This window comes from Phascolarctos cinereus, unplaced genomic scaffold (assembly GCF_003287225.1).
Source record: "Phascolarctos cinereus isolate Bilbo 61053 unplaced genomic scaffold, phaCin_HiC Scaffold_9;HRSCAF=440, whole genome shotgun sequence".
NCBI classification, from domain to species: domain Eukaryota; kingdom Metazoa; phylum Chordata; class Mammalia; order Diprotodontia; family Phascolarctidae; genus Phascolarctos; species Phascolarctos cinereus.
In genome coordinates, this window is record NW_027556402.1 from 249214579 (window position 1) to 249238733 (window position 24155).

At 48.5% G+C, this 24155-nt stretch overlaps 1 protein-coding gene across 1 annotated transcript; it reads left to right on the forward strand.

Moving 5' to 3' along the window:
• Positions 1–747: 747 nt before the first annotated feature.
• ZDHHC5 (zDHHC palmitoyltransferase 5) lies at positions 748–23091 on the forward strand. Its single transcript, XM_078148922.1, is given in 13 exon segments — positions 748–936; positions 3703–4922; positions 13008–13129; positions 14024–14181; positions 15252–15424; positions 15544–15646; positions 15880–15971; positions 16988–17120; positions 19432–19555; positions 20081–20190; positions 20457–20777; positions 20779–21317; positions 21781–23091. Coding segments are annotated over 12 exon segments (2145 nt in total). The 5' UTR covers positions 748–936; positions 3703–4818; the 3' UTR covers positions 21947–23091.
• The last annotated feature ends 1064 nt before the right edge of the window (positions 23092–24155 follow it).

Sequence of the window (24155 nt, forward strand, 5' to 3'; positions counted from 1 at the left end):
ATGGGGAAACTGAGTCTCTGCCCACGGTTGCACAACTGGGACTCCAAGCCCGAGTCTGAGTCGGCGAGGCGGCCGAACTGGAGCTCTGCCCTCGGAGTCGGAGTGTGGAGTTCGGGCTCCGCCACCTCGGTGGGACCGGAGCGACCCCCGGCGCGGCCGTGCCCCTTCCCTGGGCCTCTGTAGAGTGGGGGTTTTCGACAGACGCGCAGCCCCCCACCAGCGACCCCCGACCCTGGGCAGGGGACTTCCCGTCCGGGAGCCTCGTTCGTTCTCTCGGCCCCGGCCAAGTTCTCCGTGCCACGGGGATGCGCTGTGCTCCCTCTCCCGGGTCGCGCTCTCCCCGGCACCCTCCTAGTGTCTTCCAGAGTCGCTCCCCTCTGCTAGATCTCTTCCAAACATTCCTTCCCTACCACCCCCTTTTTAAACCCCACCTGACGTGTGCAAGTGCTCCAGTCTACACGCTGGCCTGCCTTTTGATAGTAAATCTGGTGTTCACCTTGCCCTTAGTTAGCAGTTTTCAGTGTTCAGCCATGACGATTGTTCCAATATCCGTGTTCGTTACCGTCAGCATCTACCTAAATATACTTTATGAGTTAGATAGGACTTTTGTGCAGTCGTGTCTGACTCTTTGTGACCCCATTTAGGGATTTCTTGGCAAAGATACTGAAGTGGTTTGCCATTTCCTTCTTTGCCTCTTTTGACAGATGAGGAAACTGAGGCAAACAGGGTGAAGTGACTTGACCAGGGTCACACAGCTAGGAAGTGCCTTAGGTCAGATTCAAACTCAGGAAGCTGAGTCTCCCTGACTCCAGGTCGGACGCTATCCACTGGCCCACCTACCTGCCCCAGAGTGGGACTGGACTGGTGATTTCTTCGGTGTGGGGATGGACATCACCTGGATACTTCTAGATGAAGACATTCTTTCTATCGGTGCTGGTCAGTACTTTCTCTTCAACTTACTGTCTTGGAGAGTAATCTAGAGTATTGAGATTCAGAGCCTTGTTTAGGATTCACACAGTTAGTGTGCGTCAGATGGAGCTTGAACCCCCTATCATTCTTGAACGCTACCTGTCTTGATTATCCTACTTATTGGAAGAGTATTTCCTAGAGCCTCACTCCTTGTTGAGGTACCTATATTTTGATCATTTGCTCCCATTAGATTTCAAGCCATTTTTAAGACGCAAGCATCTTTAGCATATTCTTAGGTATGGTTTTTAAACCTCCCCATTCCACTTTCTTAAATATTGTATTTGGCTGGTATCTTAGTTTGACCTGTCATATACATTCTTGCATGAACCTCCCACATTGGTATGGATTCAGATTGCTCTCAATACTTAGACCCTTTCAATCTCTCTTTGTAACATCAGTCCTATCAACAATCACCACATCTTTCTGATGTGACCAGGAGAAGCTTCTCCACCTATACTTTATGCCTTCTTAGATTTTATCCTGCTTCCTTTCATGTGAATCCCCCAAACATCTCAGGTAATGCTCAGTTTATGTTTTGCCTGAGCTGTGTTTCCAATATTTTATATCCTTTTATGACCCTGCCTTTCCACAGTATGAGCCCATGTTCATTTTCATTTTTGTTGTATGAAGCACAATATGAAATAATACTATATTCTAGACTAGATGACAATACACTGTTACTTAGAGTTCATCTACTCTAATCTTTGGAGTTTAGAAAAAGTGTTTTTGTGCATGGGTATAGTTTCTTCTATCAATAAAAAGTGAAGAATTTTAGTTTTTATCTTGCAACTGGCCACCTTTGTCACCATTCCTGAATTCCAGGTAGTGAGCTCCCTGTTCTGTTAGGGAAAGAGCTGGATGCTTTTGGATTGGTATGTCATTGATTCCTTTCCAGAGTTGAGACCTTTAATTCTCAATCCTGAGCCACTAGATTTTTCTGCTGTGCTGAAGTTGAGGGATAAGTAGATGAATTAGAACTAGCCTGAGAGATAGCTTTTAGATAGGAATGAAAGCTGGCCTTGGAGTCAGTGAGATCTGAGTTCAAATCCTCCCTCTGACACATATTAACTTTGTGACTCCTGGGCAAGTCACTTAACCTCTAAGTGCTGTGGGCAAATCTCGAAGATACTAAATTGCCAAGAAGGTGCCAGTCTGCCTTGATGGAGGGAATTTTCTTATTAGTTCCCTGCCATCAGTGAAATCATAAGTCCTGCCCCTATTCACCATTACATGTCCTTACGCCTGAGAAAGGTAGAAGGTTTTCAATTAAGTCATTCACTTAGCTATATAAACTTGGAAATCCTGTGTCACCAAGACCCTCTCCTTGAAGTATGGGTATGTTTAAATTGCTATTTACTCTTAAAAGTTTCTTTAAATGGAGAACAAAACAAAGAAATCTTTGCTTTTAGTTTAAAAACAAACAACTAGTTTAGTTGGTAAATCCAGAAGGGAGGAGCTGACCCCTGAGGGCCACCACCCCTAGAGGTAGGAGAGGAAGTGTTGATTCCAGTTTGTGCCTTAGTATCTCCGTTATCTCTGGATCTCTGGGGTGGTGAAGGAGGAACTCCCGAGGTTGGAGGGAAGTGAGGGCCTTCCTATGTATCCTGGACTTGAAGAAGTCACATTCTTGACCTGTGGTGATTTCAGAATTGTTCTCCCCTCTCTGGCTGAGTGCTGGCTGAAGAATAATTTGTATGTATATGTTGGGAGGTCAGGGGGGGTGTGTACTCCCAAGTTCTGATCCAGTGACTCATTAAATGGCCTCTAGCACATCTCTAGGCTTAACTTTGACAGAGTAGGGAGGGAGGCTGTGCGTCATCGCATAATAAGAGTAAAGTGCTTTGAGATCACCAGATGAAAAACATCCCATAAAATCCGGACGGCTAGTGTTACATTGCTGCTGTCATAAACAGTAATAATTGTTACTGTTAATCACAATTAAGTAGGTGGAGCTGAGTTTACATCCTAATGGGCCGCTTTAAGGAAGAACTGTTGAAGTTTGCTTTCGTTTGTCAGTTTAAATCAAGATAAATGAGAGTCCTGAAGTACATTCAGTTCTTTACTAGTCACCTTTCAGTACAAAGCTCTGGTTTCCTTAACTAGACAACTCTGGCTTATCTAAGATAATTACCCAGCCACTACCCCTTTAGAGAGGTAACTAAAAAGCAATATGTATATATATATGTGTGTGTGTGTATACATATATATATACACACACACACACACACACACACACACAACACACACACACACACACACACACACACATATATGAAAATAGGAGAAATGGGGGTTGGAGCATCTTATTTTTATTTGGAGGTGACTTTATTCTTCTCTTGTAGCAGTAATAATAATAGCAATACACTCTTGGCTTAAAGGGTAATTCTTTTTCTCTAGTAGGCAGGCCCTTGTGTAGGCTAAGATTTTTTACATATGTGAAGTCTGTGACTACCCATTTGTGTCTGGTCAGACTTGGCAGTCCCTCTCTAGAGCGAACTGATTCTGCTCAGTGAGTTGGGGAATGAACCCTTTACCCTGCACTCTGGATCGAAGTTCTGGGCTTAAGACAGGAAAGGTTCTGATCTCTTCCTCCTCAGTTTGGTTCTGAGAGAAGTAGAAGAGGTTTCCTTAGGAGACGTAGTCCCTCGGAGAGCAGCCTGTTAGGTGAGAGTGCTGCTGGCATTGGTAAAGCTTCCCCGATGAATCTCTGACATGGCCATTTGTTTTCTCTAGGTGACTCCCAGTGACCCAGCTGAACTTCCCCTAGAGCCAAAGGGTGAAGAGAGGAGAGAGCCCCAAGGGGTTAAGAAGAGCCCCGCCATAGGAGAACCTCTGAACCTCTTTCATCTGACATTATCTGCCAAAACATAGCCAAGTGGAACCAGCTCCTTTATCCAGCTTTGACCAAGTGGAGAGTATGGCTTCTGGGATTTCAGATTTCCTCTTTGTTTTACATGAACTCTACAGAAACGGTGGCCCTTGATGGGCTTTGGAATAAAAGAAAGGGACCTAGCATAGACAGGCTGTCCCTCCCCGCTCCCTTCCCCCCACCCCCTTCAAAGGGAAGGATTTACAGCTCAACCTTGCAGCAGCTGTTGCTCAGCTTTAGCCGCCAAGAGAGAAATAAATAAAATTAAACCACCATTGCCAGGCAGCCGGTCCTGGTGAAATTGAGGTGTGGGGGATGTGGCACCAAGGAGACTACTCGAAGGGGGCAGAGATTGCCATGGAAACAGACTCTCTTTGAAGCTGGAAGGGGGACCCACCTGAAGTTTCTCTTGGATTAAAGTTGAGCAAGACGTAGTTTGAATAAGCCCACTACACGCTTTTGGAAGTGTGGGAGACTTGGTGTCAGTTGAAGGGGCATTTGTGCCTCCTAAAGGAGTCGTGTCAGCACCTCTCCTCCCTTGCCCTGGGTGCCATTCTTCCCTGATCTTTCCCTTCAAAGACCTGTCTCCACCCATGAGCTCGGCTGTGATCTGTCTGCCTGCCCATGTTCTCCGTCTGCAGCCATTTGCATGTACACAGTCCACAGCTCATTTTCGCCTTTTAAACTGTATAAGTTGTGCTGCTTAATCCCCCCTCCTGTTTCATCCTGGGGAGGGGGTTATTCACCTGTTGGTTTCTCCTTTCCCCCTCCCATGTTTTTTGTTTCATTTGAAATCTTCTGACTTTTGCTTTTATTTGGGAGGGGGAAGGGCAGTAGTTTTAAACTTGAGTCTCTAGGTTTCCTTCTGTGCTGCCCTTCCTCCCTGTCCCCGTTGACCCCACATCCCATTTTCTTACCCGCTCTGCCACTGTGTGGGCCTGGGCTATGCGGCAAGGCAGATCTCCCACCAGAGCTCCAACATGCCCGCAGAGTCCGGAAAGAGATTCAAACCCAGCAAGTATGTGCCCGTCTCGGCAGCCGCCATCTTCCTAGTGGGAGCCACAACCCTCTTCTTTGCCTTTACGTGAGTTGGACCCTAGTGGTGTTCTTAAGGGGAAGCAGGGCAGTGAGCATTCCCTGGAGTTGCTACTAGGGATTTTTGATAGCAGTGATGGGGACAATCAGGTACCCAGAGAAATGGTAATAAAGGGGGGAGTAAGTGGAATTCGAACTGGCATCCTTTCCTTTGTCTGACTTTCTGGTGACTTTATAACGGGTTTCCCATTATGCCATGGAGCCCCATCATTCGGTAATCCAGGAAGGGCAAGGGCATGGGGAGTAGCTGTCAGAGGCCTGAGGAGGCTTAAGCAATCAGTTGTGAGTAGACCCGTGTGAGGGAACCAGGCGCTTAGGGAATGGGGATGATTCTTGCCAGGCATCTGGAGTTCTCAGACTGGGTGGACTGGGAAAGTGCGCGCTTTCCGTTTGACTGACATTGTGTGCTGCAGCAGCACAGCCATGGCTTTTGCTAAATGTTTTCCTGCGCTGTCACTCTGATGGTTTGGTCCTTAGACTTAAGAAGGCTGAAAGTGTGTTGGAGAGGCCAGCGACCGAGTTTTCTGTCTCCGAGAAGAGGACTCCATTAGAACATCCCTGAGAGAGGGACCTTTGAGTATAGTGGTTAGCTAGAAAGCCTTCTGAGTTCATGCTGGAGTGAGTAGAAATCATGTTTTTCCTTCTTGGTTCAATTTGGGAAGCTGGGCATTTAAGTGTTTCCTTTGCTTCTGGAAGTCAGAGCTGGGCTTGTCTATTTGTTACTAGCCGGAAATCCAGGAGACAACTGCTCACCACCCAGCACCTACTGAGGACTTGGCTGCTTCCGTCATGAAGGTTGGCTTAGCCAGGCATCAGAGAGGCCAAAGTTGTTGAAGCCCTTTGGGTCTGTCAGAATGACACTTGGTCAGGGTAGAAGAGTTTCTGAGAGTTTCTCTTTGCCCTGATTATTTATTTGTGACCACATGAATCAGCCGTGCAGCACTATATTTTCCTTAGTAAGATGCTTCTGGGAAGAGAAATAAGGAATGTCATGGATTAGATAAGTAGATACACAGAGTGAAAACTGGAGGGGATATTTTGAAGACAAAGGGGAATCTTGGTTTGACTTTGGAGTCACTGTTTGATTGGGAGAGAGATGCCAGTAAAGAAACTGCCTCTGAATTAGGAGAGGGAGGAAACCCTAAAAATAGGAAAGGGAATCCTTCTGGTTTGGTGGCTAGAGTTCTAGACTTCTAGCGTCAGGTGATCTGAGTTCAGCTTCTGACTCCAATCCTTAACTGTATCAGTGATGAGGAGGTGAGGCCCTTAGCTCTGCCGAGCCCCTACTGAGCAAGGTCCTCCCTGCCTCGTAGGGGTGTTCATGAGGAAGTTGGGTTATAAGCTTTAGTCAGTGTCAAGTATCTGGGATTTTGTGGGTGTGAGAATGCACTCCACCCAGGCAGATGAAACCCAGCTAAGATAAGACTGAGTTGCCTGAGGCTCAGAGCAGTTCAGAGACTTGCTTTTTGCAAAGCTAGGAAACGTGACCCATGGAGAATTCTAATCTGGGGTCTTCCTTTCTCCTGCTCCATCTCTTTCTTTACTACCCCATGCTGCCTTTTCCCCTCTTTTTTTTTTTGGGGGGGGGTAAATTTTAAAATGCTATAAAACATGAACTGGTTTTGAATTGGTATAACTTAAGATGAGAAACTTGAGAGCCTTTCTTGAAAAAAATGAGTGATTACCAGCTTCTGTGTCTTGTGGAGCTGGCCAGCTGAAATCTCATTGTGATTGTAATATGTCTGTTCGAAAGGAGGGAGCGCCAAACAGTGGGTGATGATAGAATCTGTGGGCTCCCACATTGGCAGCCTGGCCAGTCCGGCTGGGCCCCACCAAGGCTGAGAGAAGAGCCCTACTCTCTTCTCCCCTTGGGGGGAATCCATTGTTCTCTGGAAAGTAGTGGGTCCAGTAGACTGCTAATTCCTTACCTCCCTTGTGAACTCTGTGTTTTCTGCATACGTTGTCCTTCATGCACCTGCTACCAGCAATGAGGACTGGGGCCACAGTGAGAGAACTTGGGTTTTTGTTTCTGCTGCTTCATCCAGCAACTGGAGCCATCACTTGACCCAAAGGATCTTATTATGGAACTCAAGCATTCTGGCTGCAGCAGTGCTAGTGGTCCTGGGACGAGAAGTATATCCATCATGGCATCTTGGAACGTACATAGAAGCTAAGATGTCAAGGGGCAAGACGTGTGTGTGTGTGTACATAAACCTGTATTAAAAATGTAGGCAGTTGAGGGTAGGTTAATGGGGATTTTCTTGAATCAGACTGTTGCTGAGCTAGACTGAGCAGGAGGCACCATCTCTCCCATTTCCTGACTTGTTCATCAGGGACCTGTGAAGTGTTTGCCTGGTTACACCAGTTTACCCAGAAGAGAAATGTTCTGAAATAGGCGTTTCCTCAACTGATGGCTGATGTGTTTAACCTCTTTCCTACATTCTGTTAAAACTTTCTCCTTTCCTTAATGCCAGTGAAATAGGGCCCCTTCGTGGGCCATGAGTCCCCTCATCCTCGGGCAGAGAAAGGATGAGCTTCGGAAAAGCATATTGGTTAACTCTGGAGGTGCTTTCAGTCTAGGAGTGGAAATTTTGAGCAGGAGAGATTGCCTTAACTTGCAATGAAAGGCTCCCTCCCCAGGACAAGTTTTCTAAACTGTTTGTCTAGGTGGGGAGTCTGCTGCCTCGAGGTAACCTGTGGCCCTCTAGGTCCTCAGGTGAATTTTGCAGAACAAATTTATGTGTCCTCAAGGGTGCAGGTTCCCCACCCCTGGCTAGGGTCTCCTTTCTCCATATTTCGGAGGCCAGCCCTCCTATTTCTCTTCCCCTGGTAAGCCATCTCATTGTTCATCAGAGCTCCCATCTCTTGTACATCTGACCGTAGTGTTTTCCCCACAGGTTTTTCTTCCTATCCCCAAAATTCCTCTCAAGTCCTGTATGAGACCAAAGAGAACATTCCAGGTTTGGAAAGCAGGAAGGAGGTCACAGCTGGCACTAAAACAACCCTTTCCTTAGTTTTATCTTGGCCTTAGCCATTCTTGCTTTTCATTCTCCCACCCCCACCCCCCAGTCTTAAGTTTGTTCCTTATATTGCTGCTGCGTAAGACCTGCTTGTGGGACCTAGGGGGCTGGGAGTGGGAGGAAGAGGCCCTTTTAACTGGCAGATTTAATTAGCAGAATCATGTGGGTTTCAACTTATTAGAAATAATTTTCCCTCTCATTTGCTTCATCAGGCAAGGAGAGTCTATGAATATAAAGCATCAGTCTGTCCTACCGATAAAAGATGAGGTGTTGGCTGGGGGGATATTTCAAAGCCCCTCTATCCCACTGGGGGCTTGAACACAGCTGCCAACCTTCCCACTCCTCAGATTCGCCAGCCCTTTTCCCATCCCTTGTTTTCTTACGTTCTGAAGTTAAGTGGCTGTGTTAGGAATTCGGGCTTGTTTGTTTACTTTTTACACTTTACTAAAGGGAACCTGCCTGGTAGAATACTACAAGAGGCTTGATTTCTAATATTAATGAATTCCAATGAATTAGAATTAATTAATTCTAATATTATTGAGCAAAGAGGCAGTGTAGTAGTGGAGAGAGCGCTAGTGCAAGGTCAGAAGTCTAGGGATCAGAGCAGGCTTCCTGTCTCAACTCTGCCACAGCTAGCTGTGTAACTCTGGGCAAGTCACTGGACCTGTCTGGACCTCAGTCATCTTTAAAATGAAAGGGTTGGGTTAGCTGTTCTCCCGGGTCCCTTCCAGGTCCAAAAAGCCTGTTTCTAAATTACTCAGCTTGTCAGTTTCTTTATTTGTAAAATTAAGTAGGGAAAAGAAATCTGTGCTTGCATTCCTTATTCCTCTAAGGGATGGCCATGGGCCATTGTTGCCTGGAAGAACAGGCCAGCCAGTCCTTTGTAAGACTGCTTCTGGGCAGGTTCTCCCTCTGGTCACCTCCCAACCCTATCACCCAGGAGACAGCGGGAAAGTCAGATGGTTTGACGTTTGGCTGGTCCCTCAATGTCTGTCTCATCCCTGCAGTGGTTATAGTTACCCTTTATGGAACTGATTGAGTAATCGTTGGTTTTCCTCCCTCTGTTTGCACCTACTCTTCACCAAGGCCTGGGTTTCTGGCATTTTGAAGCCTGGGTAGCAAAGAAGGGGCACAAATCAATCAAGTTTTGGGGCAAGAGGGCGACTTCCTCAAAGGTGACAAAGTGCTTTTCTTCTGGGGTTTGGAAAGGGAAAAGGAGAGGAGCAGCATAGGCGAGGGGAGCTGGGGGTGGGAGGTGAGGAAGAGCCCGCTCATACCCCAGGCGCTGAGGGATGCAGCTCCCCCAGGGGCGCAGGAAGTGCTGCGCGTTCATCATGGCTCATCTCAATGTCGGTGAGCACAGTGAACCAGATACTTCTCTTCTGCCAGGCGTTGGTGGAATGTGCTGAAGAGCCCAGCCCTTGTTCGGTAGGTGCTTGCTTCTTTCCTGCTTATAGTAGCCTGTCTTCCTTTGAACCTCAGACAGGAAAAGTGGAATTGGAGATAGAGGGACTGGAATGATAATTAATAGTGATGATGGCGGATAACAATGTTTCCTTGTTCCTTTTAGCCAATGAGTGTTCAGTGTTGGGCCAGGTGCTTTTTAAGAAGGATTCCAAGGTCTTTGTAAACACTCTCTTCTTCATTCTTATACTTGATTATACAGCTGAAAAAACACAGAAGCATGGGAGAGATTCAGTGACTTAACTACCACGGCCACATAGCCTGGCAGTGATACGTGCGCTCCCCCAGATCCTCCTGAGTCCCAGTTCAGTTTCCATCTCCTCCTTTGTTGTGCCTCTCACAGAGGCATTTGGGGGAGGCCCCAGCGGAAAGTGGGCAGTAGAACCCATCCTCCGCTCATTCCTTTTGGCCTTGCTCGACAGAGTGGGCAGAGGAACCTGTTTTTCCTGGGGTGGTGTAGGTAGAGGAGTTCTGTGAGTGAGTCAGCCACCCTTCTGGGCTTAGGCCGCTCCCCAAACCTCTGGAGCTTTGTGATTATTGCCATGGGCTGAGGACGAGCCCTAACAGCTCCTTCCTCAGCCCATGCCTCACCTCCCTCTGTCAAAGAGCAAATTTAGACAGGCTGCCTGGGGTGGTCACCCAGGAGCCCTTCGGGGCACCATAGCAACACAGCTCCTCCCCAGGCCGGGAAGAGATTTTGCTCATGCATGCCTCTCCTGCGTAGGAGGCTCCCGTGACTGAGAGCAGAGGGTCCCTTTGCAGTCTGGGAGCAGGAATCCTGGCTTTGTTAAAGCAAGGTTATTGGCATCAGCTCCCTGGAGCCAGTCACTGTAGGAGGATGGTTTCTCGTGACACCAGATTAGGATTTAGCCCCATGCACCTTGGCTAGAGTAGGTTTAAATTCAAAAGATATTCTGAGGGGACAGAGTTCATCATCTGGAGAAGGACGCCTTAAACAGTTGGAGGAGAACCGGATGAGTTAGTTTGGTTTGGGAATAAGGAAACCCAGTGATCAAAGTGATCAGGGAAATTGGCACCTGCCCATGGGGGCTGTTAACTTGTATTTAATGACTTCCCAGGAACTTCCAGGCCTTCTGAGGGATGAGGGAAACCCTTGTTTCTTTTATCAGAAACTAAGAAAATCATAATGGTCTCTGTTCTATCCTGAGGAATGACTTTTTTTTTTTAAACATGGTTATCTCCTTGTGGTACCCATGGGAATTGATTGACTTTACCCTCTTTCCCATTTCAGTTTATTTCCTTAGGAACAGGCAGCATGAGAGTCAAGTGAGTCACCCTCTTTTCCCCAGAAACAGAGGAGACAGGACACTGCTAGGGAGAGATTCCAGCCTGGGTGACTGATTTTCTTCATCCCTCCCTCCAAAGAATAAAGAAGGCCAGTCTTAGGGTGGAACTGGGTAGAGGCTCTTCCTTCTGCTTGTTTTCCCATCCCTCCCTATCTCTCCTTGTTTCTTGCTTCTGTAAACCCTAGACACTCAGAGCAGAGGATCTTTGTCCTTAATTTAGTTCCGAGGTACATTCCTGGCAGGAGCAGAGAGCTGGACTTGAGCCCCCTCGGCCCTGTAGGATAGTGTGGGTGCCCTCTTCCCATCCTCATCTTCTTGTCCAGAGGAGAGATAGGTCGCTGATCTCTGACGTTGCAAGAGACAGAAGACCTGGGATAGTGACCCTTGGGGCTCTTTGAAGGCAAATCAAGGCACCTTCTCTAGGATTTCCAGGGACACAAAGCTTCTTGCCCTCAGGTCCTCTGATGCTTTTCTTGAGCGCTGGGTTACTTTTCTCTGGGGGCTCTCTTGCCTTCTGAGAAGCCTTGCCTTATGTTGGTTGATAGAATCCATGGCTGCTGTGGATTAAGCCACTGGGACCATCTGGCCCCTTGTTCTGGCTCCTTCAGTCTTTACTTCAGACTAGCCTAGGAAAGGGGGACAAGGACACATGCTGCCCTAGTTCAGGGATTAGTTCCTAGCCACAAAGTAGATTAGTGTATTATGCCAGTGTCTTCCAAAAGGAAGGCCTCTTGAGCTGAGCGGGAGAGGCCCTTCTCTCAGGGTAGACGATATAGTACAGTAGAGAAGTCGGAGCTGGGTTCAGATCTTGTCTACGATGCTTATACTTTTGTGACCATGGGCAAGTCACTTAAACTTACCTGTCAGTGAGATGGTCAGAATGGAAAGGGGAAGGGGGAAGGGAATAAGCATTTATAGAGGTTTATTTTTGCACTGTGTGCCAGACATCGTGCTAATTGCTTTTACAAATATCTCATTTGATCTTCATGACACCACTGTAAGGTGGGTACTATGATTATCCCCATTTTACAGTTGGAGAAACTAAAACAAAGAGAAGTTAAATGAATTGTTTAGGGCCACACAGCTAAGTATCTGAGGCTGAATTTGAACTCCCATGTTCCTGACTCCAGGCCCAGCACTCCAGCCACCGCACCACCAGCTGCCTCTGAATACCCTCTAGCTCTCCATCTAGGCTTCTGCTGTCCCATTACCTGGTAATTCTTTTGGCATAGAATGTAGTAGCCTAAGCAGCCTTTCCTAGAAGTCTCTAGAGAAAGAAAAGATTTCTGTAGGACTTCCTCAGGGAAGGAACTGAGCCATGTTTCCCATCTCAGTCCTAAGTTAGGCCATTCCCTTCTGGCAGATATTTTGATTCTGTTGTGAGTTGGCTGGGTAAGCTTTTTTAGTATCCCTATCCCTCTCATTATTCAATTAGGGAGCCCCATTTGCTCTGATTCATTTTTAGGCCTGAAGTATCTTGGCAGGGAGGGGACAACTCCTTGCTGTTTTGTCAACCTTCTCTTGAATAAAACTCAGTTCAGTCCTTGAAGAAACTCCAGGCCCCTGAGAGTGGAGTGGGAAGCATTAGCCATAGGGCCCAGAGTCACCTGGGAGTGGGGGAAGGGAGGAGGAGAAGCAACTGGTGTCAGTTGCTTTGAGCCGGTGTGCAAGTCAGTGGGACGTGTCGAAGATCCAGATCTTTAGGCAGCTCTGGAAGGGGATATGGTTGGTATCGGTGACACAGGCTGTTCCTAGTCCTCACTTCTGCTTTGATAGGAGGGAGGGGTGGGCTTCAGAAAATTCTGGTCGGTTCCCAAAAGCAATTGGTCTCTGCTGTTTTTGAGGTCAGTTTCCTTAGTGGGAAGAAACAAGCCTAGGTGGCCCAGGGTTGATATTGGGGGCAATTCTCTTAGCCCTTTGTTATACCCTTTGGGAAATCAGACTTATTGGTCCAGAGGGTGAGAAATAGGAACAGGGATTTGAGAAAAGAAAGGGAAACCTCCAACCAGACTTGTGTGTGGTTCTAGGAACTGAGCCAAAGACAAGTCCTTGTCTGTAGGTTCCTGTCCTGGAGTAATGGGAAGGAGAACCCGTAAACCTCATTCACTCTAGCCCTATAGACTGGTAGACAAGGGGAGGGCTTTCTCCCTGGGGAAGCTTTTGGACACCAGCTGGGTCCCTGAGAAGCTTTGTCACACTCTGTGGACCAGGATGGTAAGGGAGATCTATCACTTCAGGTGGCTTCTCTTCTCACCCCTTTTTCCTCTTCTCTTCTCTGCACAGGTGCCCAGGGTTGAGCCTGTATGTGTCACCTGCAGTGCCCATCTATAATGCTGTCATCTTCCTCTTCGTGCTGGCCAACTTCAGCATGGCCACCTTCATGGACCCAGGCATTTTTCCCCGAGGTAAGACCTTCCTCTTCCCTTTGGGTAGCTCTGTGAGAAAGAAGAGCAAACACAGTTCACCCTAGGCCTTAGGGGCTTGGGAATTATGAGATTTACTTACGGACTAGAAATAGTCCTCAGGTCCCCAAGGAAATGTATTCACAGTTTGGTGTAGGTCTTAGCTCAGGATTGGTGAGAATAAGGTTCCCCTGACCTTTGTGTGTGGCATAAAACAGTGTTAATCCAGTGATCCTTTAGGGTGGCAAAGGCCACTTCCCTGCCACACCCTTCCCCACCCCTTTCTCCCTCCTAGTTTCTCAATAAGTGGTAAAAGGAACAGAGTCCTAGGGCTGAGGCAGCAATGTATGGAACCCCAGGGGATTGTTCGTCGATTTATTTATTCTTGAGGGTCAGCGATGTATAAGACGCTCTGCTAGGCATTGTTGAGGAAATAAGGATTTTTTAAAAGCACGTTTCCTTGTAGAACTTTTAGGCTACTGGGGCAGATAAGACACATGCTTCCTTCTCCCTTGTTGTAATGGTTATTTGTGTATCACCAGCAGGATATGTGTAGAGTGTCATAGGAATTCAGCAAAGGGAGAGATCACCTCTTATTCTGGAGATTAGGGAAGGCTTGAAGGATGTGGCTTCCCAGCTAAACCTTGAAAGATGGGTAGGCTTTTCATTCACGGGATAGTAAGGTGATTCTGCAGAGAAGGAACGGTGTGAGCAGAGTTGGAAAAGGAGAAAACAAAGCATGTTTGGAGACTGGAAAAAACTTCAGCTTGGCTGTGCTGTGGAGAGGGGGCTAGGCTCTTTGAGCTAGGAGTATGCTGGGGAAGTGAGATGAAGTCAGCATGTCCCCCTCACTGGGCACCAGGTTGATGGGATTCAACCATCTTTCTCCTGCCACAGCTGAAGAGGATGAGGATAAGGAGGATGACTTTCGAGCCCCACTTTACAAAACTGTAGAGATTAAAGGGATCCAGGTTCGAATGAAATGGTGTGCCACCTGCCGCTTCTACCGTCCCCCTCGATGCTCCCATTGCAGTGTCTGTGACAACTGTGTTGAGGTAAGGGCCTTGGGTACACAGGGAGAGGGCAGAGCACAAGACCCGCTTCTTGGATGGAGCCGTCTTACCCATCAGGTGGCACAGCTGAATCCTTTTAGCCTCAGAGGAGAGACTGAGATCAAATCATGTCCATTAGTCTTTGGGCTTTCCTGGCTCCATCCCAGAGCTTGAGGACATCAGCTGTAGCAAAGGCCATAATAGTAAATGACATTTATATAATGCTTTAAGGTTTACAAATCATTGTATATACATGATTTAATTTGGCCCTCAAAGCTGCCCTCTAAGGTAGATGCTATGGGTATTATTGTCCTCATTTTCTGGATAAGCAAACTGAGGCTCAAAATAATTGTGGCTTGCCCATAGTCACTGAACTAGTAAGTATCAGAGTGGAGATTTGAAACCGGGCCTCTCCCAACTCCCATTCATTGTTTATTCTCCTCTACCCCATGCCTCCCTAGCTCACTGCCATAAATCAGCATGCTGTACATGTGCAGAAGGCAGGGGAGGATGGTGTCTCTGAAGGGGAGCATGCTGACTGGATCCCAGTCTCACTGGGATGGAGATTCCCACCTCCACCCTCCTTGGTTGTTTGGGAAACATTTTTTCTGGCTTCTGCCCATGTCTAAATTACCTCTTGCTCCCGTTCCATCGGCTTGAGCTCCAGAGAAGCTACTTAGCTTCTCTGATCCCAGTTATATGGTCGCCTTTCTGTCCTTGACTGCTTGTCTGCTAATTCCTCCCACTTCCCCTAGGCTGTAAGTAGCCACCAGCTCCGTACTGTCCCCGTTTTCATCTAAGCCTCATTTCCTTTTAGCAAAAGGGAGTACACTGGGTTAAGGCTAGTGTGGCCATTGCTGTAGAGAAAGCCACACCAGCTCCTTGAGAATGAGCTGTGGCCTCCAAGGGACTTCTGGAGCTTTGGGAAGGAAGGCCTCCCCATTCATGGAGGCCTCTCAGTTATCTTAGGCACGCTGACCGACAAACTCGGGCCTGTTCCCCTTGTCCCTCTTGAGAGAAGGCGAATGGGTTAACAGCCAGGCCTGTTTCAGCCTGTCTCTCTTTGTGTCTAGGAGTTTGACCACCACTGCCCCTGGGTGAACAACTGCATTGGGAGACGGAACTACCGCTACTTCTTCCTCTTCCTCCTCTCCCTCACCGCCCACATCATGGGCGTGTTTGGCTTCGGCCTGCTCTATATCCTCTACCACATGGAGGAGCTCTCAGGGGTCTGCACGGCTGTCACGTATCCTTCCAGATTGCTCAGTGCTGGGCAGAAATGGCCCAGACGCGGGCTGGGGGTGGTGGCGGAAGGGTCAGTCAGCTCATGTCACTTTGGTGGTTCCCTTGACTCTGAGGCTGCAGCATGGCAGTGATGTGCGTGGCTGGCTTGTTCTTTATTCCTGTGGCGGGCCTGACGGGATTCCACGTAGTGCTGGTGGCCAGGGGGCGCACAACCAATGAACAGGTAGGAGGGCGGACGGGAGGGGCTGCTGAAGGACAGCGGGGGCGGGGGTTTTCGTACTTTGTTATGCTTAGTTTTTTATACTAGTATAATACTGTCAATAAAGAGTTATGCTGATAATGGGAAGGGGGGTGGTGTGTGAACCCTGGGGCCTGCTCAGCACTGTGCCTGATTTCTAAGTCTCCTTTCTAATGCCCTATCATCTGACTTAGCTCACAGAGGTTTCCTCTCTGCAGGTTACGGGTAAATTCCGGGGAGGTGTAAACCCTTTCACCAATGGCTGTTGCAACAACGTCAGCCGTGTGCTGTGCAGCTCTTCGGCTCCTAGGTAAAGCCTTCCTCTCCCGTGGCTCAAATGTAGCTTTCGAGAGTCCATTCCAGAGTGGGGTAGTGATAGGCGGAGACTGCAGTCAGTAGTGGCTCTTCCTCTTTGAGAGTTAGGTGGCTGTCTGAGGAGGAGGGGCCTGCCCACGAATGTGACCGGAGATCTCTGCCTCTCCAGGTTATTATGGCTACTGCAGTAGCCTGCTAATTGGTCTCTGTATCAAGTCTCTCCTCTCTCAAATCCATACAAGTCCCAAAATGATTTTTCTAACGTGAAGGTAAGTCTGACTATGTCACTGCCTCACTCCATAAACTCCTGTGGCTCTTCATTACCTGTAGGAGAGCAAACAGGCTCTTCTGTCGGGCCTTGAAAGCCCTCCACCTTCACAACCTTAATAGACATTCCTCTCCTTCCCAATCTCTGTGCTGTCAGCCTGGTCTTCTCAGTGGCTGTCACTCTAGTGGATCTGGGCCTTGCCCTGGCTGTCCCCAAGACCTCGAAGGCCCTCCCACCTCCCCTCTGCTTAAAATCTCTTGTTTCTGTAAAACTCCAGCTGCGTCTCCTGCAGGAAGCCTTCCCTCAGTTTCGAGGTCCACCTCTCCTGTTATTACTTTATTTTACATCTGTTTTGTACGTGCCTGTATCTGTGCCTGGTGTCTCCCCTGCTCGATAGAATGTCAGTTCTTGAGGGCCAGCACTGCTTGATTCTGATCTTCGTGGCCTTAGCCCCCATCATGATGCCTGGCACACAGCAGGTGCCTAATAACCAAATGGTTGACTGATTAGATTCACCTTCAGGGGCCCGCTCTTACCATACTTCAGAGAATGAAGAGAGTTGGCTCAGTGCTGGCCTTTTCAGTGTTTATTCTGCTCTGCCCCATGCCTCTCTAGCTCACTGCCATAAATCAGGGTGCTGTAAACATGGAACTGAGGCCCCCCCATCCTGTAGGATTGGTATGCCTTACAATGCTTTGCGCATGGTGAGTGCTCAGAAAGGATCGGCTTTATTTGACTACCAGGTACTTGGGGAGACCAAAGAGAGAGCAGACAGTCGTGATTCGGCCTCCTTTCCTTCGACCAGAAATATCAGATGGGCAGGTTGCTGTGAAAATTATGGACAACGGTATCCAAGGGGAACTCAAGAGAACCAAGGTGAGGGACTTAGGGGATGGGAAGTGAGGTCAGGAGGGAATCCATCTCCCTCAGTGACGAGGGAAGAAGGTTTGTGATGTCCTTGCTCTGTCTCTTGTATGCAATTTGTAACATTCCTCCAGTCCTCAAATTACCTGGAATACTAGACCAGGGATTCTTCAACAGTTTTGTCACGGACCCCTTCTAGTAAAACTTATGGAACCCTTCTCAGCTCACGAAGCTGGTTGACACAGTGAATGAAGATAGACAACTCTCTTTTTTGTTTTTATCATGAATGTTTACGTTTAAGTTCATTGAAAAAAGGTCAAAAGATTTTAAAAGGATGACTAGAAATAGTTTTAATATTTAATGTTCATATTTTAGGCATAATTGCTTAAGTCAAGTCCTGGAGGCCAAAGGAAAAAGTGTAGGGCGAGAGAGGAGATAGTCCAGTTTGGCTGGAAACTAGAGTGCTGGGGAAGGCTGACAAATGGTGACTGATGGGGGGTGGCCTTGAGTATCAGACAGAGGTATTTGAACTTGAGTCAGCAGGCCATTGAATGATGAGCCAATGAGAATGATGGCAGTTTTGTGAAAAATGAAGTGGAGTGGAAAGAGGTGGGGGCTATGGTGGTGCTCCTGGGGGATCGGCTTGTGTTCAATATGGTGGAGACAGATAAACCTCTTGTGGGCACTTTCTTAGTGCTAGGCACTGTGCCAAATGCCAGGAAACAGCACACGGGACATCCAGACAGCCTCAGCCTTCTTTTGTGGGGGGGGGAGGGGAGAAGCCTCTATCCATATACATATATGGATGTATGCACACATATGCATGTATATACATACATAGAGTTTTTAAAATTGATTTTTAAAACCTAGATTTCTGTCTCTAGCTTTCCCTTTCATTCCTCCCAGAGAATCATATAACATAATTTTTTTAAAAAAAAGGAAGAGGAAGAAGAGAAAAAAATCCAGAAAAAACAATTCATATATCAATAAAATCTTATGGACCCACCCCAGCTTCTGCAAACGAGGTGGTAGACTCATCCTGTCTTCTTTCGGACCAAGTATGGGTTTTCTTCAAGTCCAGTGATCTTCTGTGACTCATGTACCAGTTTGTCTGGCCAGTACTTAATGTGCCTCTACTATGTTTTCAGTTCTTTGCTACCACAAAAAGTGCTGCTGTCAAGACATTTCTTTTTGACCGTGGCCTCCTTGGGGCATATGCCTAGTGGTAGAATCTCTGGGTCAAAGGATAAGGACGTTTATTTTAGGCACTTGATTTGTATAATTCCAAATTGCTTTTCAGCTTGGTTGTTCCACTTCATATGTCTACCAGCAATGCGTTAGTGTACCATAACTCCTCTGACATTAACTCTTGGTATCCTTGGTCATATTTACTAATTTGCTGGCTAAGAGGGGAAAACGGGAGTGTTTTGGTTTGCATTTCTCATTTAAATGATTTTTAGCATGCTTTCTGTTAACATGGATGTTAATAGTTGGCAATTCTTTTGAGAACAGTTCATCTCTTTTTTGTTGTTCAGTTGTTTTCAGTCATGTTCCACTCTTTGTGACTCCATTTGGGGTTTTCTTGGCAAAGATACTGGAGTGGTTTGCCATTTTCTTTCTCCAGCTCATTTGACAGATGAGGAAACAGACAAACAGGGTTAACTTGGAGGGTCACATAGCTAGTGAGTGTCTAAGGCAGGATCTTTCTGACTCCAGGCCCAGTGCTTTATCTGTGTTTCACCTGGCTGCCCCATTCATATCTTTGGAACACTTCTATTGAGGAGTGGATTTTAGTCTTATGTTTCTGTTGTCTGTATATCTTGGATATCAAACTCCATCAGAAATATTTGACATGACAATTTTGTTTCTCTTTCTACATTAGATGCATTTGTTTTGTGTGGAAGCTTTTCAATTCCATGTAATCACAATGGACTGTTTTTATCTTTTGTAACTGCCTCTGTCTTTTGTTTGTTAAGAATTTATCCCTTACTCCCACCTGTGAAGTGTGTGGTCTGCACACACATAAAGGGTAACCGGCAGGTGGAGAGCCATAGTTGGAGCTGATGTCCAGGAAAGGAGGGAGTCAATAGCTCATATATCAGAGCCCAGGCGATGGCAGCGGGGGTAGAAAGGAGGGGAATGAAGGAATGAATTAGTACTGAACTTGTGGGACAGAAGGGCCTTTTGGCATCACCCATCTGTCCCACCTGTTTAGAAAAAGACATCAGTTGTGACTCCTGCTTCTGCTTCATGCCAGGTAACCTTCAGTTTCACAAAGACTATGTTCTTCCATATCGAACCTCTTCTTTTTTATAACTCTTAGTCCAAGGGAAGCCTGGAGGTAACAGAGAGCCAGTCTGCCGATGCTGAGCCCCCACCACCTCCTAAGCCAGACTTGAGTCGCTACACGGGCCTCCGGACTCACCTCAGCCTAGCCACCACTGAGGGTAAGAGCTTTGGGGAGAGCAGGATGGTCGGGGAGAGCAGGATGGTCAAGGACAGCAGGATGGGGGAGCTTCTGTAAGCAGGGGAGATGGGAGGGGAGGCCTGGAGGCCCCCTTGACATGGGGACCCCCTACTGTATCTGCTAGAGAATCAGATCCCTGTTTCAAAGTTGTGATCCCTGTGTTCTACTGCCATCACACTGGGTAATGGTGTCGAGCTCTCGGTGGCATCCTTACCCTGACTGAGACCCGCAGCATGTGTCGAGCCTCCTCTTTTCTGCTCAGTCCAATCTTCAGATTCTCCATTGGCCTGGCTCTTTCAAGAAGAGAGCTAGGGCAGCTAGGTAACATCATAGCGGGAGTCAAGAAAAGCCTGAGTTCACTCTTGTCCAAGGTACTAGCTGGGGGCCCTAGGCAAGTTACTTCAGTTCTCTCTTCCTGTCGTGAGTGTCACATGAGATCATTGTGTGAAGGGCTCTGCAAACCTAAAAGTGACCCATTATTGTGCTTCTCTGTTTCCTCTTGCAGACAGTCTTTTGAGCAAGGACAACCCCCCCACACCTACCATGTACAAGTATAGGCCTGGCTACAGCAGCAGCAGCACATCCGCTGCCATACCTCACTCCTCAAGTGCTAAGGTACAAGACCTGCCCCAGTGGGGATGGGGAGGGACCTTGGCACAGAGAGTCAAAGAGGGTCCTGGCTTCTTTGGGAAGATGGGAGAAGAGGGAAGGGCTGGAAGCCATTTCATTAGCTGCTGGCTTGGTGGAACCCAATCCCATGAGTGGGGGATCCTTCACTACCGGGGATTCTTGAGCTCAGGGGACTTCGTGTTGGGTACCAGCGTACTGAAGGGGGTGCTCCTAGACCAGGTCTTGATATGCTCCTGGGCTTTCTTCGTCAGCTGAGTCGAGGAGACAGCCTGAAGGAGCCAGCCTCTATTGCTGAGAGCAGCCGCCACCCCAGCTACCGCTCAGAGCCCAGCCTGGAACCAGAAAGCTTCCGCTCTCCCACTTTTGGCAAGAGCTTTCACTTTGACCCACTGTCAAGTGGGTCGCGTTCCTCCAGCCTCAAGTCAGCCCAAGGCACAGGCTTTGAAATGGGTCAGCTGCAGTCAATTCGTTCAGAGGGGACAACTTCCACCTCCTACAAGAGTCTAGCCAACCAGACACGCAATGGGAGCCTCTCTTATGACAGCCTGCTCACCCCTTCTGACAGCCCTGATTTTTGAGTCGGTGCAAGCAGGGCCAGAGCCAGACCCCCCCTTGGGCTATACCTCTCCCTTCCTGTCGGCCCGGCTGGCCCAGCAGCGGGAAGCTGAGAGGCACCCACGCCTGGTGCCAGCTGGCCCTCCACCACGCGAGCCCTCACCTGTGCGGTACGACAATCTGTCGCGCCACATTGTGGCTTCCCTTCAGGAGCGGGAAAAACTGCTGCGCCAGTCACCTCCTATTCCTGGTCGGGAAGAGGAATCTGGACTGGGAGACTCGGGCATCCAGTCAACGCCAGGCTCTGGCCATGCCCCCCGTACCAGCTCATCTTCGGACGATTCGAAGCGCTCGCCCTTGGGCAAGACCCCACTGGGCCGCCCAGCTGCTCCCCGTTTTGGCAAGCCAGAAGGGCTCCGGGGCCGGGGACTAGGGTCCCCTGAGCCAGCCCCAACTGCCCCTTACCTGGGCCGATCCATGTCCTACAGCAGCCAAAAAACCCCATCTGGTGTCCCTGAGACAGAGGAAGTTGCCTTGCAGCCATTACTGGCCCCCAAGTAAGTGTCAAGAGTTGCTTTGTAGACTTTCCTTGCCCTTTTTTGTCCTGTATGAGGGGTCATTACCTTCAGAGCACATTTTAGCTCCAGTGAACCCGGGAGTCTGATGATTCCATCTGAACTATCCTCATTTTCTCCTGGCCACGTGTAGCCAGGCCTAGTGCCTCCCCATCTTTCCTCAGGAAGTACAGGGATGTGCCTTGTGTGCCAGAGGAAGTGAGTATATGAGAAATTCTCCCTAGACAAAGGGGGGGGGTGAGTGTTAAAGAAGGATAAGGGTGGGGGTTTTTCCTCCCTATGTCAGAGAAGAGGATCATTGGGGAGACGTTTGTATTCTGAGGGGGTGAATGGCTAGGAGAGAAAATGTATATGACTCTGTCCTTATTCCCTTTGTGGTCTGTTTAGACATTCTGCCATTCCATCCTCCTCATTTCCTGATACCCATCTGTCCTTCCCTCCCCAGAGATGAGGTGCAACTGAAGACTGCCTACAGCAAATCCAATGGGCAGCCCAAGACCTTGGGCTCTGCCTCCCCTGGCCCGGGCCAGCCAACCCTCAGCAGCCCCACCCGAGGAGGAGTCAAGAAGGTGTCGGGGGTGGGCGGCACCACCTATGAGATTTCGGTGTGAGCCCTTGGCGCCTCTGTGCCTACACCAAAGGGCCCTGAGTGGCTACCCTGCTCCCCCCCCCCCAGGGGCTCCCCTCACCTGCATGGACAACTTTGCAAACCACAGGTCCCAAGAGGATGAGGAGCTTTTAAAAACCACAATATTGGAGGTGGGGGAGGTGGGGGAGAGTTCACACCTACTGCCAAGGGCAGTAACCTCCTATCTGAGAATCACCCTCCTCCCCCCTGGGCCAGACTCAGTGGACATTTGTGCAATTGCTTGCCCTGGAGGGAACCGGATCGTTTTTAAACCAGAAATAATTTTTTTTATTATTGTTACGGATTCTATTTTTTCCTCTTCTGCGTTACCAGGTGTGTGTGTGTACATATATATATATATATATATATATATATATATATATATATATATAATAAATATCAAAGAAATTATATATCTACCCTGGGATGGGGAAAGGGGAGGAGAGGGGTGAGCATCAGGAGAGAAAGGGGCGCTCCCCCCCTCAACCCCCCTTTTCCCTGCTCCTCAGACCAAAAGGAAGAGGGCAGAGGCATGGGAGCTTCTAACTCATGCCCTTCCCTCCCCTGTGGCTTCGCCTCTCTTCTTCCCCCTCGGCTGTCCCTGAGGAGCTTGGGAAGAGGAGAGGTGAGAGTGAGAACATTCTCTGCAGGGGCCTTGGTCAGAGGAGGGAGAGATCTGGGGATGATGCAGTTAGTTTTCTAGTCTCACTGGCACTTGATTTTCCTTAGTGGGCAAGGCCCCGCTGCCTGCCCTGTGGCGCAGCAGGAAGGAGTTGGTCTAGCCCAGCCACCCTATCATTGGATCTGACCCCCATCCCCGCAGGGGCAACGGGGACAGGCAGCCCGTCGGTGCCTCCCCCAACCCTCACAGTTGAGTTTTCAGATTCAAGGCCGGGAGAGAAGAATCCAAAAAGCAATATTTCTCATCACATGCCAAAAACTGGGAATGGGGAGAGAGGGGCAGGCCTTGGGGATTACCTTTAGCCCAACTCTCCTGGGTGGCAGGGGATGCCTGGGTCCTGGCCTCTATAAGGGGGACCCATCTCCCTCTAGGCAGAGGCCCTTTTATTTTTTATTCTGATTAGTCATTTTAAACCAACAAGGAATAAAAAGAAATCCCGATCTAAATGGCTCCCCTGATTTGTGTTCTGTTCTTGCCTCAGGGCAGGTTACAATTAGACACTTTACCTGGTAGGAGATGGATGGCTGGGGCAGTCGGGCTCAGGAGGCCTGGGCTTCAGGCAAACCTGCAGCTAAAGTGATTCACACTTCACTTGAGTCTGTTTTGTATAAAAGGTTCTCAGTGGATTAGAGGACAGATGTTCAAGTGTGCCTTCCTAATAGGCTGACTACTGCTGAGAGCTAGCTGGATGAATTCGGCTGGAAGAGAGTCAGAGCCAGGCCAAGCCAAAAACCATGGCCTGAGTCAAGGAAAAGATCAGGGTCCAAGTTGTAGGGCGGTTGTTGTTTTTTTTTGACTTTAGAAAGGTGGTGGCTGCTGTGAGCAACAGCACCTAAGCAGGGCCATCACCACCCTTGCCCAGTCAATGTCAAGTAGGGCCAAGTGCCACCTGCTGGCACTGGGGGAGAACTACAGCTGCCCTCTGAGGCTTGGGGAAACGAACGCAGGGCCCTGGAGGCCACAACTTCTTAGCCCGACGTGCTCTACGCTGCAGAAACTGGGCAGGTTAACCCTCTGCCGGGTTTAACTGGAGAACTAGGGCATAACAAACAGAGAAGGAGAGAAGGCAAGCACCTGCCTGTGCTGGAGGTTTGCCTCAAAAGCTCTGATCCAGGAACCATCCTGGTTAAATTACTTGAACCCAAGTCTAGAGTTGCTACAGGCTATGGCAGCTAACTCAAACTGAACTACAGCTGGTGCCAGATGACCCTGAGTCCCCCAGATAACAAGACTGTTTCTGAGTCGTCCAAGATTCCTAGCTTTGGAACTGTGTGACATCAGATAGCCTCTCCAAATCTGTCTCCGCAGATAACCGCGACCACTCTAAACCTTAGGGTGCTAAAGTGATACGCTATCATTACTTAGGGGCCTAGGCTCACTCAGCTGGTAGGAGGAATACCTTTTCTTTATGTCCTTAGCAAGATGCTATCTATTATTGCCAGACCAGACCTTTACACTCAGTTCTCCATTAGATAATGGGGATGTAGTAGGCTTAGCAATGTTAATACTG